Source organism: Stegostoma tigrinum, chromosome 6 (assembly GCF_030684315.1).
Source record: "Stegostoma tigrinum isolate sSteTig4 chromosome 6, sSteTig4.hap1, whole genome shotgun sequence".
NCBI lineage: Eukaryota > Metazoa > Chordata > Chondrichthyes > Orectolobiformes > Stegostomatidae > Stegostoma > Stegostoma tigrinum.
The window spans coordinates 66,516,101-66,535,393 of NC_081359.1; the positions used below are offsets into that span (position 1 = coordinate 66,516,101).

At 42.6% G+C, this 19,293-nt stretch overlaps 1 protein-coding gene across 2 annotated transcripts in view; it reads left to right on the forward strand.

The window, feature by feature from the left end:
• Window positions 1-19,293, forward strand: part of LOC125453652 (E3 ubiquitin-protein ligase SH3RF3-like) — a 374,596-nt gene that overhangs the window by 335,127 nt on the left and 20,176 nt on the right. For both annotated transcript variants that reach the window (XR_007247806.2, XM_048533495.2), the window contains exon 9: window positions 9,652-9,992. Coding sequence is in view for 1 of the 2 variants with exons in the window: in XM_048533495.2 (XP_048389452.1) it covers window positions 9,652-9,992 (341 nt within the window). In the remaining variant the exon portion in view is untranslated. The remainder of the gene's footprint in view (window positions 1-9,651; window positions 9,993-19,293) is intronic.

Here is a 19,293-nt window from a genome sequence, read left to right on the forward strand (position 1 = left end):
CTCCATTTCCTACCTACTAACCTCATCCCACCTCCTTGACCTGTCCGTCTTCCCTGGACTGACCTATCTGCTCCCTACCTCCCCACCTATACTCTCCTCTCCACCTATCTTCTTTTCTCTCCATCTTCGGTCCGCCTTCCCCTCCCTCCCTATTTATTCCAGAACTCTCTCCCCATCCCCCTCCCCGATGAAGGGTCTGGGCCCGAAACGTCAGCTTTTGTGCTCCTGAGATGCTGCTTGGCCTGCTGTGTTCATCCAGCTCCACACTTTGTTATCTTGTTATGCTAATGTATTAAGCCCACTTATTACCTTAACACAATTGTTACAGCATTCTTCCCCATTTCCAAGGTTCCTTTTGGTCTTTGCCGATCCTACAAAGGCAGTCTCCTATATTTTTGGCTTCTTCTGACAAATGTTCTGTATTGAAGTATTAACCCACCATTTTCAGCTGATGACAGACCTTGCAGAAACTTCAGAAGCTGAATTTCAATTGTTCTAGCTCTGCACTTCAGTTGTAAGTCAATCTATCATATATTATTGCTTCAGAGAAATCAGCAGGGCCAGACTACTTTGAGCCCCAGCTGTTTCTGTCAGGATATGGCTGATGCTTAACCTTCATAGACCTGTCCTTGGGAGGCATGAGGTCACAGGATGATTTTCTACTTGAGGTATTTTCTTAGCCTCTAACACTGCCAGACTATAGACTGCACTGTGGCTGACACACATGTGTTTTTTAGAGCAAGAGAAATGAAACCCATCTGAGAATCTAGTTGCTGGAATCATTGGTCAAAATCTCAGCAGCATGATTTCTTTTTGATGTTTGTTTTACTAAAGGGCATTGACAGGACTGTGTTGAAATACTTCATTGGTCAGTAGCATTAGCATCTCTTCTAGTAGCAGAACAGTTTAATTTTAAAGACCCTTACCCTCTCTTTTGGTAAATGCCCAAGATATTTTCATTGTTTTTGGGATGGCCATCACTGGTATGAAAATTAACCGACCTCCCATTACTCCAAATACACTCTTGCTAGGCAAGGCACAGAGACTGAAGATGTTTTGTACTTATAATGTTATTCTTCAGACAACACGGATGTGGCAAGATAAAATGAGTTCCAATCAGCCCTGAGTTCTGTCCAAATATTCTCACCACTGATTCAGAACACTCTGTGTTCATGTCTCACATCTTGACTTGTTCACAGGACCTCGACTGATACTCCAGTGCTGCACTGAGTGAGCAATTTATCACTGAAAATGCTGTCTTTTGGATGTGACATTAAATTGAATCCCGATTTTAAAAACCTTTAAATGTAACCTTTGGTTTAAAAGTGACCTTGGCAACAGTTTCGGAGTTTCTGCAGACCTGAGAGTTTTATTGACTGATTTAAGGTATCAAGAATATTGGAAGGATGTTGCAAAACTTAAAAGTGTTCAGAATAGGCTGACAAGGATGTTGCCAGGGTTGGGAGGGTTTGCGCTATGGAGAGAGGCTGAATAGGCTGGAGCTATTTTCCCTGGAGCATTGGAGGCTGAGGGGTGACCTTATAGAGGTTTATAAAACCATGAAGGGCATGGATAGGGTACATAGCCATGGTCCTTTTCCCAGGTGGGGAGTCCAGAATTAGAGGCCATAGGTTTAAGGTGAAAGGGGGAAGATTTGAAAGGGACCTAAGGCGCAACTTTTTCATGCAGAGGGTGGTGCATGTATGGATTGAGCTGCCAGAGGAAGTGGCGGAGGCTGGTACAGTTACAACATTTAAAAGGGCATCTGGATGGGTATATGAATAGGAAGGGTTTAGAGGTATACAGGCCAAATGCTGGAAAATGGGACTAGATTTATATGGGATATTTGATCTACACGGGTGAGTTGAACTGAAGAGCCTGTTTCCATGATAACAAAGTGTGAAGCTGGATGAACACAGCAGGCCAAGCAGCATCTCAGGAGCACAAAAGCTGATGTTTTGGGCCTAGACCCTTCATCAGAGGGGATGAAGGGTCTAGGCCCGAAACGTCAGCTTTTGTGCTCCTGAGATGCTGCTTGGCCTGCTGTGTTCATCCAGCTTCACACTTTATTATCTTGGATTCTCCAGCATCTGCAGTTCCCATTATCTCAGGCCAAGCAGCATCTCAGGAGCACAAAAGTTGACGTTTTGGGCCTAGACCCTACAGCTTTATGACTCTAAGAAAGTGTAGAAAATAGTCAGAGAGCCACCAACATCTTGGTGTCCCAGAGCTCTTGGAAGAGCTGGTACCAGTCCTAGTGGTTAGAACTCTAGCTATCCTTCGGGTCAGTCTTTAAAAAGATGCCAGAAGGTCAGAACATTTGCTATCTGACTGAATTTTGTCACACTGTTAGCAGAATTCCACAGGATTATTGCTGGGTACACCCCACCATTGGATATGTCAAAACATTCTTGCAAGTGACTCTCAGAACAACTTTCTAGATTAAACAGAGATGGTAGGAACTGCTGATGCTGGATTAAACAGCAGTGTTTCAATTTTATTTCCTTCCGTACTTAAAGTGGTGAGGAAAGAAGAAATTCAGAAACCAATTGCAAAATGCTTTATGCTCTGATCCTTTGCTTTTACTTTGTGAATTGCCGATGCTTTCTCATAGACACAATTCTTTAGCTAAGAGGGAAAAATGGTTTACATTGCTGTTCTCTGTATTTAATATTGTAAAGCTACTCAGTTGAGACTGGGCACATTTCTATTTGAAGTGCCCCCATCCAAATGCCTGACGGATAACTGGCAAAATCCAATTATAAGGAAGCAGTGATGCTTAAATCTTAGATGAGGCCCCTGGCTTGACATTTCAACAATCTTCTGCTATCCAGCAGCCCTTAATTAACTCCATTAGTGAGTTGTAAATTTGAGTATTTGTCATTCAGGCTCAGTAGACACAGTTGGCTGAATTTCATTATTCCTGGCCAGGCTACAGTTTGAGCAGTATCCTTCCAGGAAGGATTAGGTGAAACTCACATAGTTTGTTTGAATTGTGCCACAAACGAGCAGTGACATACATGCAGAGCTATGTCAACCGATCAGACTCAGGAAATGAGGAATCCTTCGCTTAAAATCATGAATTAAGCCCATTCTGAAACACTAATATGCAAATTCAGAAACAGGCTTCTTTCTGAAAAGATGAAGAGTCAACATCACAGATATCTACAAGGAGTAAAAGATTTCCTGTACGGTAGTATGTACGTTTATAACGTATACGTTATATAGTTGGACCCCAATGGAATAGGTATGATGGTTGTTCCAGTGAGTGAGACTGTGTGAGAAATTGCAATGATTACTTTAACAGACCTTTTTTCTTCTACATTTTGCACATCCATTTCCCAAAGAAGATTATGAATTAAAATTTCACGTTCTGTAGCTATGGTCATCGAGATTAGCCATGGAGTTTCACAGTTTATTAAAGAAGAAGTTTTTTTTAACGGAACACAATGTTAAAATGTATCTGAGGAGAGGAAGAAAATGCTTTGCTGCAGTATAATCAATTGAGGTTCACTGAATCAATCTCTAAATCCTGTTGAACGGTCTGAGCCATGAAATTGTATGAGACTTTTGCAGAAAGCAAAACCTCATAAAAGTGAGACCAGTACTTTATGCAGCTGATGAACAAACTTTGAAAGGGATCTTTGCACCTTTATGAGATTATAAGGTAATTCAAAATCAGACATGTGACATAATTCCAGTAAAATAAAACACAGTTGAGCTGCTCAAACACATCAGGCCGAATCTTCCCAGTCCCTGAATGAGATCGACATTGGTGCGTCTATTGGGAAAATAGGATGAAATTAGATTCTTGGCATCGAGAAAATAATGTCCAGTTCACCAAACAAGTTTTGAATGGAAAGATGAGAATCTCATGGGAGGCCTACTGAATGCCATTCGAGTTGACTCAGGCATTGTTTAAAAGCAGTTTCCTTCTTGCTCACCCACTAGATAACAATTTAGGTGGTGGCCATTTCCCACACAAAAGTCTGAATGGATATCTCGCAATCCCAGTTTGCTACTCAGGACTCCAACTTGAAAGCAGTTACTGACATCTCATGGCATGCAACTGCCTGCATTGCCCTCTGTACTGACATTGGCATTGGACACATATCAGCTCCTGGTTCATTTCTGACCCACCTTCAATATGGTCCTGCACTTCACTCCCACCCTTTGGAATTCTTTGGCATTTTTCATCATAATGTCACTGCATGGGACAAGCACCTATCAGATAGATTGTACCAGGATGAAACTCAGGGGTCCTTGTTTACTGTCTGCACACTCCCCCAGTTTGCAGCTATGTTGATGCTCTCAGCATCTCTACCTTGCCTTGACATTTTGTGCTTTTCCCCCTCGACCAGAACTGAAAGGATCAGAGTATTCCTGTCTTTCCATGCGTTATGGTGCAGATGCAAAGCCAGACAACAGTTTGACATGGTTATCAGCAGTCATCAGTCTGTGTCAGCCTCCCACCTTCATAATGTACCAGTAGGATATGTAACAAACATACTGCACATACATCAACCAAGCAGACATGTCACAAAGTCCAAGGGGAGTAGTCCTCATGCAGATCATAGAAGAAACCCTTCAGGTTTCAGGGCAGCATCTGATATCCGTCCAGTATCAGGGGCTTGGATATGGTCAGTTGGGCACTTGAGTGTTTATGGTCAGGGGTTCCATATCACCTTTGCCCAGAGAGTAGGCCACAGCCAGTCCTGCAGGCCCAGTGCAACCAGCCTGGGGAATCGGGTGAATTCACGGAGGAGCTGCACAGAGTCCGGGATTCTGTCACACATGAGTCTGAGTAGTCCATCCAAGGGGTTCAATGGGGTTTGACAAAAGGACAGTCCTAGAAGTCAGCTCAGTGAAAATTACTGGGGTTATCAAGGACTACAGTAGGGAAGTCAGGGAAGTCAAGTCTGTGGAATGGAGTCAATATGCTGATACGCACAAAGGATAATAATCGTGAAGGAGCTCAGCGCGTAGGTGGGGGAGATGCTAATGCATTAGAGGACATGGGTTACTGCAAGAGGTGTTTGTCAATGCTCAGAACCACGTTAGCCTCGATCAAAGGATGGTGCAGCATGATGGTTGGCATGACTAAGCTGTAGGGCCGGGCTCAGCAGTAATATAGGAAGTTAAGTCATAATTCAGAGACATGTACAGGAATGTATGGAAGTTCAGCAGTGAAGGGCTCACCAAGGAATGTAAGAAGAACTGAACATAGAGGTTCAGGTTCGGGGGGCGTTGGGGATAGGTGGTGTGCGGGGGGAGCTGCCTTGAGTACCAGGCTGAGCCTACAACTCACAGTGCCAACTGCAGTCTGCATTACTGTCCAACCTCTCACAACTCACAAACACACACTGAAACTGGAAAATAGCTGTGACTGCACTCAGAACTGGCTGAGTAAGTTTGTTTTTAATTTGCCTGAGCATGCGGGCTATACTTGCGGAAGATGTGAAACTCTTCATGCAGAAATTGCATGTACACAGTTACCCTTACTTAAAATTCAGGTTGATGTCATCAGTAATCATAGCACCCTGCATGTAAAGTACATGCAGTACCCAACTGCATGGGGTATATATCCTATGCACAAGCAAACTTGACCATATTGTATTAGTCATTGCACAGTGGAGATAGCCACCTCTGTGGAAAACAAATAATCACAGGCCATCTTGAAAGTCTGACTTGTAGGCCACAATGCACAAAGACATTCCATATGCTGCTCAAGCTGCGAAGCTGACTTCCTCTCGCCTTGAACTGTAAGTATTTGTCATCCTGAGTTTATCAGTAATGCTGCCTTTCTGAGGTGACAAGGGAGCGAAAAGACGAGATATCATTAATCATGCAGCACTTACAATCTCCTACTTTATTTGCATGACATGGCTTATGCTACATTCATTGAAATGAGGTCCCAATGTCAAAAGTCCAAGTAGAGATTTTCCCTGGCCCTCCTTGTCAGAGTCCTCCATGTACGAGTGCATGTGAGGATTATGCTAAACCATCACTTGTAATTGATCTGAATGCTGACTGCTCACATTACTGAAGACCTGTCTATTTCTTGTATTTCCCTTGTGAGTTCATTGTAATTGTGACTAATGGATCCAGCCACAGAGGGCTTACCATCGCTGTGCCCACAGTTTAACGAAGGCACAAATAAATTGAGGAGCTACAACTGCGTTAGCAATCCAGGACCAACCAAACCTCCAGTGGCTACTGAACAGCCTCTCTGAAGAGATTTCAGCTGAATGTCCCTCAGGATGTTTAGGAAGTACAAGAAGCCCAGAGTCAATGCTTCTCAGTGCCTGTTCCTCCAGAGGAGTGAATCTCAGTGTCATGTCACACTGCAATGTCATAGACTGTGCCAACTGCTGGAATAGGACTTGCCATTTGCAGGGTTTGGTGAATAGTTTATCCCAGTGGATGTCAAGGTGAAAGCTGTGCTAAACCTTTGAGCAACTGGCTGCTTCCAAGGATCCAGCAGGGACCTGAGTGTGATCTTTCAAATCACAAATGTATCAGTGCCATTCCTGGTACAATTTGTATTGGATCACGGTTCTTTATCCTGATTCCCAGTGACAAAGTCGGTGCTGCAACCTGGGTAGTAGGCTATACCAATGTAGCTGGCTTCCTGAGGTGCAGGGCACTATAGACTGTACGCCCTCGAGAGCTCCACATTACACAACTAACTTCATCAGTAGAAAGTTCCGTTAGTGTGCAAGTCATCTGTGATCTTCAATACCACGCTTTAGAAATCTACACCAGGCACTCTGGAAGCTGCCATGATACCATTCTGCTTAAGAATGATCATATTTCTGCTATGGTTCCAGGCCTTACCAGGGTGATTACAGGGACACTGCAGACTACTCTCTGTAACCGCGACTAATGATGCATTATGCAAGCCCCTCACTGAGGCCAGTGCAGCCCTGGGCCTAGTGTAAGTGAAGTTCCAATGCTTGGATCAGTCTTGGGGGTTGATTGAGGCTTATACTCGAGTCCAGACAGTGTGCGCCATCCAATTACAGTGTGCTAAGTTCTGCAGAACAGGAGCAAGCAAAGGGAGGATGCAATGAATGCTGAAGAGCTGGGAGAGCAGATACAGTCTTCCAAAGAGGAAGATGAGGACTTTGAGCAGGACGAATGTTACCTTCTGCACAGCGAAATGGTGCAGCATTAGGCACGACGAGCTGGGCACAAGTTAATTGACACCCAGTTCCAGAGAAGGATGCATTCATTGATCAATGATCGTGCATATTAATTGTAAATTTGTTGCTGCTCATAAGATGAATGGTCCCTGTTTGTTGCCACATGGCAAATGTGGCTTGAGTACGTTAGTTGCATTTTTCTTCCCTTATGCTATTGTTGAATAAAAGCAGCAATTTTCAAACAACATTTAAAGACTTTCCTGAGCATTGGGAAGAGTAGCGCTCCCTTAAACTGGGTTCTAGATGAGATGATGCTAAAGATGGACAATGTGTGTGGCTTGGTTCTTAAATAGCAATAGATTTATCAACGTGTGCTTGCATGTGCACTGACCTGTCAGCCATGCCACCTAATATGCCCTGAGAAGCATTTTACCTTTGTTGTCCTCCTACATCCACTTTGAAAGACAATTCCTGGTTGATAGCACTTGTCTTGGTGTGTGGCTGGGCATTACAAGTGGCATTGGTGCTAGGAACTCCAGAAAGTTCCAGCAGTGGTAAGAACTCCCCCCTCTGGTGAGAGGGAGGGTACCATTTAGCAGGGCGCTAAGGGGCCTGGTGCATAGATAATGCGATGTGTTTCAGAAAACAATGTGAAAAATCTCGCTAGGGATCACTGAGAGAAATCATTCATGAAACTTGCCAAAATGGACAGTCAGGCTAGCTAGAAATTTCTGATGAAGGGGCTAGGCCTGAAACATCAGATTTCCTGCTCCTATCATGCTGCTTGGCCTGCTGTGTTCATCCAGCTCTACACCTTGTTATCTTGGATTCTCTAGCATCTGCAATTCCTATAATCTCAGAAGAATTTACCCCTGTTTTTGTTTTAAATCATTCACAGCAGATGGGTATCACTGGCTAGGTCAACATTTAATGCCCATGTCAAATTGTCCAGAGGGCAGTTAAGACTTGACCACTTTGTTTTGAATCTGGGGTCACAAATAGGCCAGATCAGGTAAGGATGGCAGTTCCTTTCCCTAAAGGACCTTAGTGAACTAGATGGGTTTTCTGATGCTCAACATTGGATTTGTGGCCATCATTAAACTCTTAATTTTTCGCTGAATTTTATTGAATTCAAGTTCCACCATCTACTATGGCAGAACATTATCTGGCTGCCTAGATTAATAGTCTAGCAATAATACCACAAGGTCAGAGCTACAGCTGTACTCACAACTACAGCAATGTTTCTTCCAGGCTGGATCAGGCTATACTTGCAACATTTCCCAATTCAGTGAAACCATCACCTAAAAGTATATTTCAACAAAGCTGAATATGTTTCCAATGCTGTTGAAGTGGGCACATCAGGTTGCAACAATTTCAGGGCTTTCTGTGATTCAGTGTGTTACCGACTGGAACTACCTTACCTTGCAGGCATTAGAGATGTGTCATATCTGAAATGGAATATACACACTCAACATCCACCTGATTATAGGCTGTAGCACTTAAGAATTAATTTGTTCAGAGAAGTTATGTTACACCTTTGAGGCAAGTGAGACTTGAACCTGGGCCTTCTGAGCCAGAGATTGGGACAATAGCCAAAATGATAAGCTGTATTGCACTCGGGTAAAGTGCCATCGCTGTGAATAAATATGTTGTACTATCTGTTTTTGAACTACCAGACTAAGCCAGAGAGGGTCGACCAGGCAACAAAATCTATTGCTGAGCACATAGTGCATGACAGGGACATATATAACAAAAGTCATATCACCCACCAAATGTGACTGAGCAGACCATTGGAATGTTTAAACAGCATATCTGTTCCATGGACTACCCTGGAAGAGCTCTGGTGGACTTCACAGATATGTTTTGATGTCACTGTGCTTTTTCCCCACTGCAATAGATCATCAGTGTGACAATGTAGTTCACCAATTTTGTTCCAGTTGCCAAGCTCTGCACTGTTAGATATTACATTTTAGTTGAAATTGTATACATCCAATCTTGCAGTCAGGTACAGAAATTGGAAAGCTTTTTTTCTGAAGAAGGGTCTAGGACCGAAACATCAGCTTTCCTGCTCCTCTGATGCTGCTTGGCATGCTGTGTTCATCCAGCTCTACACCTGTTATCCAAGTTGTATCTTAAGGTTTTACTGTCCTTTTCACCTAGGAAAGTAAGCTATAAGTAATAGTTTTCATTATGCTGAATAATGTCTATCCCTGTTTCAGCGGGTTATATATTTAAGCTAGAACTGACCTGTTTAAGTGTACAATGTACACAAAAGGCTACAAGAGTGCTGATCATAGTATTTGTTTTGACTGCATATTACTTCATAGTAGCAAAACAGTCACGTATGAAAAGACTGCTTTGGGATTTCAAACTACCTAGAATTGAATATAATTGACCAAACAGAAGTACAAATTAGCAACGAGATTGAAAAAGCAGGCTTAAAAGTAAAATTGATGCCTTTTCTTGGTTAATTTAAAGAAAAATAATAGTACTTTTTAATCTGCAGAAAGAGAAGAAAAGTGGACTTTTAAAACTACTCTCGGGAGCATCAGGAAAGAAGAAATCCCGCTCACCTCCGTCTGTATCTCCAACTCACGATTCCCCACAGGCAGCAGCAGAGAATACCCTGCAAGGGGCTGTGGGTCCTGAAGTTACTCCTGTGTCAAGCCATGGCAGAGCTGGCTCTTGCCCTTTAGAAAGTGAGATGCAAGGCACTATGGGAATGGAGCCACTCCACAGGAAAACTGGCTCCTTAGATTCCAACTTCTCCATTTCTCCACCTACTAGGCAAATGTGCTCTTCCATGGTTGCAATCCGACCGGATCTCAAACCACTTCCTTGTGAAAGGTAGGTGTATAATAGACTAGAACAACAGAAACTTTACTGAATGATTATATGCTAATGTGATGATTGTCATGTTATTATTTTTCCATTTATATGGAAAGTTTACATAAGAACACCATTTAATTCTTTATAACCTGTCTCTGCTACAATCTTAATCACTTGTCAGATATGCAGGTTCTTTCTTCCAAAATGTATCACATCACATTTCTTAGAGTTTGAAAATAAAGAGTTTTCGTGGTCAGTGGAGAGTGCAGGAAGGCATGCCAGGAGAAGCACCAAGCACGGCACAGTGGCTCAGTGGTTAGCAATGCAGCCTCACAGCGCCAGGGACCCGGGTTCAATTCCCACCTTGGGCGATTGTCTGTGTGGAGTTGGCACATTCTCCCCATGTCTGCGTGGGTTTTGTCCGGGCGCTCCGGTTTCCTCCCACAGTCCAAAATGTGCAGATTGGGTGGATTGCCCATGCTAAATTGCCCGTAGTGTTCAGGAGTGTGTGGGTTATAGGGGGATGGGTCTGGGTGGGATGCTTCAAGGGGCAGTGTGGACTTGTTGGGCCGAAGGGCCTGTTTCCACACTGTAGAGAATCTAATACTGAAAAATAAGGATGAAATCTTCCCGAGTCCTGAGAAACATAGACAATGGTGAGTCAGTTTGGAAAATATGGCAAGCTCGGCAGAAATTAGATTCTCAATATTGAGAAAAGCAGTCCAATTGTGCAATCATGTTTTGAATGGCACGATAGGAATCTTGCTGGTGGGTGGTGAGAGGTCTGTTTGTATGCACTTGCATGCTATTAGGACCTCTCGTCTTACCTCGTTGATATGCACTTTCCTAGTCCCCTCTGTTTGGGATAGAAATTAGATAGTGACATCTCCTGACATGAATACCATAGCAGGTCCCTGGCGACTCCAGTTTACCATGTGCTCCTCCGGAACTCAATCTTGGACAGTGGTCCTCAACGTGGCCAGGCACGTTCTATGGCAATGGCAGATTGCACCCCAAGTTCATGGAGGTTGACATGGCTATATAACAGCTTCACTGCATCATGGTACACCACCAACACACTTACAATGTAGTTCTTCACTTCATTGCTGCATACTGGGACATTCATTTTCAGGACACTTTGTGAAGAGAGACAAGCATCCACCTCACAAATTTGACTGGGGCTGTTCACTTATTCTCCTGGCACCCTCTCACTTTGCACTCACTCAGATGATTGCAGCATCTCTGTCTTGCCTTGCCTTTTTGCACAAAGACAACATCATGCAGGCAGCGATCAGTAAAGAGGGTGGACATGGTACTACGTCACTGTTAGGCCTGCAATATGTGCCAGCAGTGTGTCAAACACACTGCACATACCTCAGCCAAATGGTCATATCTCAAATTCTAACATGAGTAGTTCTCAGTCAGGTTAAGAGAGACAGCCTTCAGTCAGGTGGGCCTGGTGCAGAATGTCAAGGGCAGTATCTAATATTACTCCAGGGGCATGGTCACAGTCGGCTGCTTGGACAGTCAGGACCAGGGGGGTCTGTATCCCTACAGTTTGGGGAATGGGCCATGCTCAGTCATGCAGGTCCAACACAACCAACTAGGAGTTTTCAGTAACTCCCCAGGGAAGAATTAAGAGATCAGTCAGGAATTCAGTCCCACCTCAACAGGGGCTGACCATCCAAGGTGGCCAGGGAGGTGGACCATGGTCAATCCTGGGGGTCAGAACATTGAAAGATAAGGAGGGTAATCAGGGGCCACTGCTGTGCTAGGGAAGTTAGGGCAGTCAATTCTGGAATTGGAAGCAGCAGCAGGAACAATAATTGTGAAGAGGGACAACTCAAAAGAGTTGTTGTTGCATTGGAGAACATGCTGCTGTGGAGGAGGGGCTATGAATGATCATGCCACCTTGACTTCCACAGTGCAGCAGTGCAACACAATGGTTGGCATAGCTAAGCTGCAGGCCTGAGGATCAGAGCATAACAGTGGGACATGAAGATTTAATTCAGAGAGGTTTGCAGGAACATGTGGAAGATCAGCAGTGATGGGATTGGTAAAGAAATGCTCAGAAGTGTCCTTTGATTACCAGGCTAAGCCCGTGATTCATTGTGCCCTGTCTAACCTGCACTATGTTCCATTCTCATGTGAATCACAAATCCAATGGAAATGGAGCATGGCTGCCACCATGCCCTAAGTGGTTGATCTTCTGTCCAAGCAGGTAGGCTTGTGGGCGACATGAGGCCCTTCAAGGGGCCATTGTGTTACTCAGGCACTTACACAATACAGGTTAAAGAAATCAGTAATTGTGGAATCCCGCATCTATGTGTCCTACTGGGTGAGATATAAGTCCTGGCCATAAGCAATCATGGCCATGTCATTGGTCATTACAGATTGATAATTTTTATCTTTGTGAAGTCACAATTTGCAAAAAGTACAATCCAAGATCTAATAGGGTAAGGAGCTGATTCCATCTCACCTTGAACTGTTATATGCAGTGCTGCTTTTCTTGGGTGATGTGTTGGGCTAGGTATCAGGAATCACTTGCTTTACTGTATTAGTATGACACTGTGTGTGCACCATTCATCAAAATGAGGTTAACCACATCAACGATCCATGGAGAGACACTTCCATGACCCACCTTATCGGCATCCTCCATTGTCCACTGCATCGAAGATTTTGCTAAACCATCATTTGAGAATGCTGCAAATGTTAACTTCTCACATCATTAGGAACCAGTTCCGTTTCTGATTCCTCACCTGAGTTCATTGGAACCTGAACCAATGGATGCCGATTCCAGCTCAGACTCTAACGCCTTCAGTGCCATTTCCTCCAGTGTCATTGCATTGCAGACTGATGTTTCTCTGAGAGGTGGGATATTATTTCAGAACAATGCCACATACTGGAGTGGGACCTGCAACCTGAAGGAGTGGGCTACCATCTTATTTAAGCAGTTGTCAACGTGATAGCTGTGCTAAATCTTTGGGCACCTGGCAGCTTCCATGTTCCACTGGGAACCCGTGTAGGATCTCTCAATCCTCAACCCACAAATGTATCAAGGCTGTTATTAATACAATTTGTGTCAATTCCCAGCACTTTATGTGGTTCTTCTATGTACAAAGTCAGTGCTACAGCCTGGGCAATAGGCTTTGCCAGCAAGGCTGGCTTCTCCGAGGGACAAGTTGTTATATACTTTGCACATTTCCTGTTGAAAGCATCATATCAAAATGCAGCAGACTTCATCAACACATTCTATTCCGTTCCACTTATCGGCAAGTCATTTGTGATTATCAGTACCACATTTTAAAAGTCTACACAGGGTATCCTGGGAGCCCATATCCCTGAGAAGTCATCAGAAAGGATGGATGCCTGACAAGGATGATTATTGGAGAGGAAGGCTACGCTCCGCTGCCATGGCAATCCATCAGACAACCTCCTGACTGAAGTGGATTCAATACAATGCATAACGTCCTTCCACCAGGACCAATGTGGAGCAGACAGCAGGCTTGTTGAAGATCAGATTGCAGCGCTTGAATTAGTGTGGGTAGGCTTGCAGTATACGCCAGACAGTGTGTGTCACATAGTCCTAGCACGCTGAAGCAGGCAAAACAGGGATGTGACAAATGTGCAGAAACATTACAGGAGGAAAGTCACCTTCATCGTGATAAACAGTGCAGCATCAGACTCAACAAGCTAGACAGGATTTAATAGATACTAGATTCCAATGGTTGTTAGCTGGGTGCAGTGACTGCAAATTTGTTGTCTGGCCAGGACATTACTATTCCTTCAGTACCGCTGGGTCAAAATCCTGGAGCTCCTTCCCTAATGGCGTTGTGGGTCTGCCTATACCAAATAGGTTACAACAGCCCAAGAAAGCAGCTCACCGCCACCTTATTAAGAGAAACTAGGGATGCGTAATAAATGCTGGCCCAATCAGCAATGTCTATGTCCCATAAGTGAATCAAAATCCTCCTGGAAAATCACACTTTGCCGATTCCTGGTATAATTCAGTCCAAGGTATCAACCCAGCGAAGACGAAACGCAAGAGGGCTTAAATATGAAACAGCAGAAGTAGCGTGCGGTGGAGAGGGTGAAGCAATCGTAGAACCTATTAATCAGATCTCAGCTCTGCAGTCCAGTTACATCCAGTAGGGCATGGTGATTCTTCATAACTGTCCCATCTTCAACAACAGGGGAGCCCAGCACATCAGTGCAGAAAATAAGGCTGAAATCAGCCAATTCAATTTACTCCATGTGATATTAACAAGCAGCTGAAGACACTGTATACTGCAAATGTTTACAACATACCAACAGTAGCACTGAAGCCTTGTGCTCCATAACTAGCCACAGCCCTTGCTATTGGGCTACAAAAGCTACAACAAAGACATCAACCCAGCCATGTGGATAATTATCTGGTATGCCCTGTCCTTAAAATAAAAAGCAGGACAAATCTAACCTGGTCAATTACCACCCCATCAGTCTATTCTCAATCATCAGCAAAAGTGAAGGAATGGGTCATTGACACCATGCTATCAAGCAGCACTTGCAAGGGAAAAATCTGCTCATTGAGGCTTATTTCAGATTCTGCTAGTGACATTTGGCTGTTGATCTCATTCCAGCCTTTGTCAACACATGAAGAAAGAGCTGGACCCCAGCAGTGAGGTGAAAGTGACCACCCTTGACATGAACAAAAGCAGAATTTGCTGAAGAAACTCAGCAGGTCTGGCAGCAAAAGCCCCTGGCCATGAAGTCAGTGATCTTTAGGAACAGACTGTTTCACACTCTCATAATGGTAAAGCATGGGACAATGAAACTCAAATCTTCTTTTCAAGCGAAATCCACATAAGCATCAAAACTCAATTAAGACTTACATCAAAGCACTAGGTCTAGAATTTAAATGTATTCTGAATTGTAATAACTTCCTTTTTCCCCATGTGGATGGCTTATATGGGTCCCACTTCCTCAGCAGTTACCATTGTCCTATATGTTTGAAAGAAACAAAATACTCTGTATTATCTTGGTAACAATCCTGAAGCACATTATAATGCCTTTCAAATGTCATGATTGTGCTTCATTTTCTGATTAAAAATGCACAGAATGTATTTGTTAAAATAAACAGAGGTGTTATTCAGGAGGTTATTTGACCTCCTGTAACTCTACTGCTAATATCATGGCACATTTTCCCATTTGTCTGAAGTTACATTTTCCATTGTCTCCTCTGAATGATTATGATAAGCAGTTATCTCAATTGCTGCCATTACTTTGCAATTACTCTCAAGTTACAAAGGGCGGCCCAGCAGAAATGCTATCAGGAAGTAGTAAATTATGTAGACTAGTGGGATGAGGTCAGTGGTATACAAGAATCATGCGTGGTAGTATATTGACTCTAGTAAAAATGGCATTGCGCTGCCTTAGAAGGTAACCAAACGTTAGTTCTCAGGTACTTAGTTTGTGTAATTGTTCATATCTGGCTGGTGCCTCATTAGAATAAGAACAGTGTTGTCAGAAATCTGATAATATGATAGTAGCTTCCACTTCTTGAAGTGAGTTCTAGGCTTTGTTCTCAGTTCACCAAGGGGCAAGCAATCGATTTCACCATTGACAGTGAAGCATGATCGATTCACCACTTTAGGGACCCTGATGTATCATTTGCAAATGTAACTTCAAGAGAACAGGTCAATAACATGAGATGTATTACCTCAAATGAAATGGAACAGTCACAGCTGGGAGGAAATGGATCAGTTCATTTTTTTTTAACAATGGCCCCTTATTTATTAAACCTATAGAATGCTACAGCTGGTGAAGTGAAGGGGATTGTTCACTATGCCACTGATTCATGTTGACAGTATCCCTAGGACGTTCATAGTTGTCATTTTTACAGAATCTCTCCTGAGGGAATTCGCTTAGTATGAGTAAGACATGATAGCCAAGGCACTTTAATATCTGCTGTAAGAAATCGGCATTTCTAGAAAACATTTTCTAACAGTTCACATTATTGCCATAAATAAGGGGAGAGCCTAAAAAGGTGACCAGGCCAAACATTGATTATCAAATCATGAGATGCAAAAGCAATAATGTTACATAGTGCCTGTGGAGCACAAGACATGTAGTTATGCACAGCACCTGAACTTCTTTTCCATTGAAGTTTAATTTGACTGTTTGTTGTTTGGTAGTGAAGTGGTCCCGCTGTTTTCCAGCAATTTCAAGTGAATCTGAGCATAGTGTTGAGCATTCTTTATTGCCACTTCAAGTGTTTGGTTTATCTCAAATAACCAGTTTTGAAAAAAATACATTTAGGCTAATGTATTTATTGTGTAAGTACAGCATAAGTGTATAAAATCAAAGAGCACGGAGTTCCCTTAAATCGAAGAGCACCCAATCTTGGCTCTACCATGTGGGGAAGAGTTGGCTAGAGAATCACCAGCTACTGCCACATTTAGGGTTCCTAACATGACCAGGAGTTTCCTGCTAATTGGGAGATGCATAACTTAAATTTTCAGTGGCAAGTGACCCAAGCTGCAGATACTTACGTGTAGTAGTAGTGTAGGCGGCTGAAGGGGGGGGGGGGGGGACCTTATAGAGGTGTATAAAATCGTGTGGGGCATGGATAAAGTGAATAGTCAAGGTCTTTTCTCCAGGATAGCAGAGTCCAAAACTAGAGGGCATAGGTTTGAGGTGAGTGGGGTAAGATTTAAAAGGACCTAAGGGACAACTTTTTCATGCAGAGGGTGGTGTGTATGTAACAAGCTGCCAGAAGAAGTGGAAAAGATGGGCACAATTACAACATTTAAAAGACATTTGGACAGGTACACAGATAGGGAAGGTTTTGAGAGATATTGGCTAAACACAGGCAAATGGGACTAGTTCAGTTTTAAGAAACCTAGTTAGTATGGATGAGCTGGGCTGAAGGGTCTGTTTCTATTCTGTATGACTCTCTGACTCTAGTATTATTAATAATTATGAATAATTAGCCTCGTATGAGTCATTAGAAAGTGGTTGAAGGGTTTAATTTTAAACAGAATCATTTCTCAATGTTACCTGGGATTTGATCACTTGGCACTGTTTTGGAAAAAATCTAAAAGACAGGTTCTAATTGTCATTTCTAAAATAAAATGGAGAAGCATCTGAAAGAAAACAATTTGTAGGACTGACGGGAAAGTACTAAGGAATGAAACTAACTAAGTTGCTTTTGCAGAAAACCACCACAAAGACAACAACGAAATTGATCTCCTCCTTTGCTGTAACTTAGTGTTCTGTAATTCCAGGATTCTGTCATGACAACAGTGGAGGATAAATAAGCTGCCCTCATTTAGATTAATCTATAAGCATATTTGAACACAACAGCTATGGAAGTCAACATAAAAGAAACTAAAAAGTGGTTGTAGAATTACGTTTTTCAATCTTCAGGCTTTTTGTAGCACCAGTTCATTAATTATTTCCAAATCTTGTAGAGAACCAACTCAGAGAAACGACCAAAATAACAGAAGAAGGCAAGAGGAGATGATGAATTCAAATCATTCAAGTGTTATGTGTATACACTTGTCTATAGTAATATTGCAGTTAAATAACCCACTCAGTAACATCTGTTTATTGATATTGGTGGCCTAGATTTATGAAATGTTCCTTTAAGTTTTTCTTTTACATGGGGAAATAGAACACTTCTGTTTGTTCTAGTCTGAATTCCCTTTCCCTGTCCTCCTTCCTACCCACCCCAAGAAACCTTGACAACATCAAGCGAATTTTTGCAAGAGTACTGAATCTGACTTCTCTAAATTTTATTCACTCTTGCAGCCCTTCACTCACCTCCCTGATCACTTGCTTGAAATGCCTGATTTCACAATAATTCCCACAGCCCTTTCTAGCACACGCATGCCAGAATTCATACCTTCCTATGGTAAGTGGATCTCCCGCATGACTATTACACTGAATGCCAGCTAATGGTGATGTGGGAACCAAGGCTTCAACAGTTGGAATGTTTGGGCAGTGCATATACTAGGTGATTAATCCAGCAAACCCCATTAAGTACCCCTACTAAAAATGTGTTTCATGCTATAAAGCGTAAGATACATCTGGTGTTGGCACTTCCACTGGCGTTAATAATTAGATGAGAAAGGTAAGAAACAGCAGAATTAAGAGAAAGATCGAAGATTTTAGATATTATCACTGTGCAAAGTTGATAACCTTAAAGAGCAAGATATGGGAATATAGGGGTTTTTGAAGGCGAGCTTATAGTATTAATTTGGTAAATGAGCAATCAGGTCAGCGAGATAGTCAGGATTTTTAGATGATGAGAATGATCTTTTCAGGATTTTATTTTGGAAAGGAGGCCTCATGTTGAACTGGGAATGACATGTTGGCAGCAAACATTAAGTCAGTGCGCAATCTGGAATTATGGGTTTCGCATAAGTTGTATCAAATTGAATAAATTTTAATGTATTTCCTGACCTTGGCAGGTTGAAAACTTGGCTGGTTGGTGGACTGAAGCTGGGCTGGTCGTTGAAAATCATGAGGGGTGGGGAGACTGATAACTGGGGAGAGGAGTTGGACAATGTGGAGGATCCAGTTAAGAATATAGAAGTGGGTAATGTTGCTGAACCAGATGGAAATGCCCCTGCTCTTTTTGGCCCATAATCACAGCGCTGTGTTGTTCTATTAAACCATTCTCCATTCGTTGATTGGTGTTAAATCTGGAACAGAGATCAAATATTAGGCAAACCAAAATAAAAACAAAATACTGAAATAAAATCAGAAATTTCTGCAGAAATTTCGCAGATCTGGCGACACCTATGGAGAGAGAAAGATTTTGACGCCTTTATAACTCTTCTGTGGATCTTGATCTTTTAGGCATGCGATCTCATTGAAATATTTTGATTGTTTCCCCTAACAATACTCAGTGCATCATCAGTCAAGCCAAAAGTTGGAGGCTGGCTTCCCTTTTTTAAAACTCATTAACCATTCCCTCGAGTTTCTGAGAAGTATATAGTTGTATAAATAGTAAATGGTTTGTAAAAATTATAATCTGGAATGCTACATAAACTTCTTTTTTAATCAGATTATAGACTTCAGAGTTCCTGTCATTCAGTCAATGTGTTGGAGACTTAAAGAGTTATTGAAAACAGTCATATTGCTGGGGAAAGTGCATATTGCAGCAAGGCATGCCATCTCTGAGAGAATGGTAGGGTGCGATAGCAATATGCACATCTCCTTTTGGCACTAGCTAATTGCAGATTAAAGCTTTATATGGCATTGGCTCAATAATTCTATAATTATTAACTTTATCCTTTCTTGCCAACTAACTAACTGAATTACAACCATATAT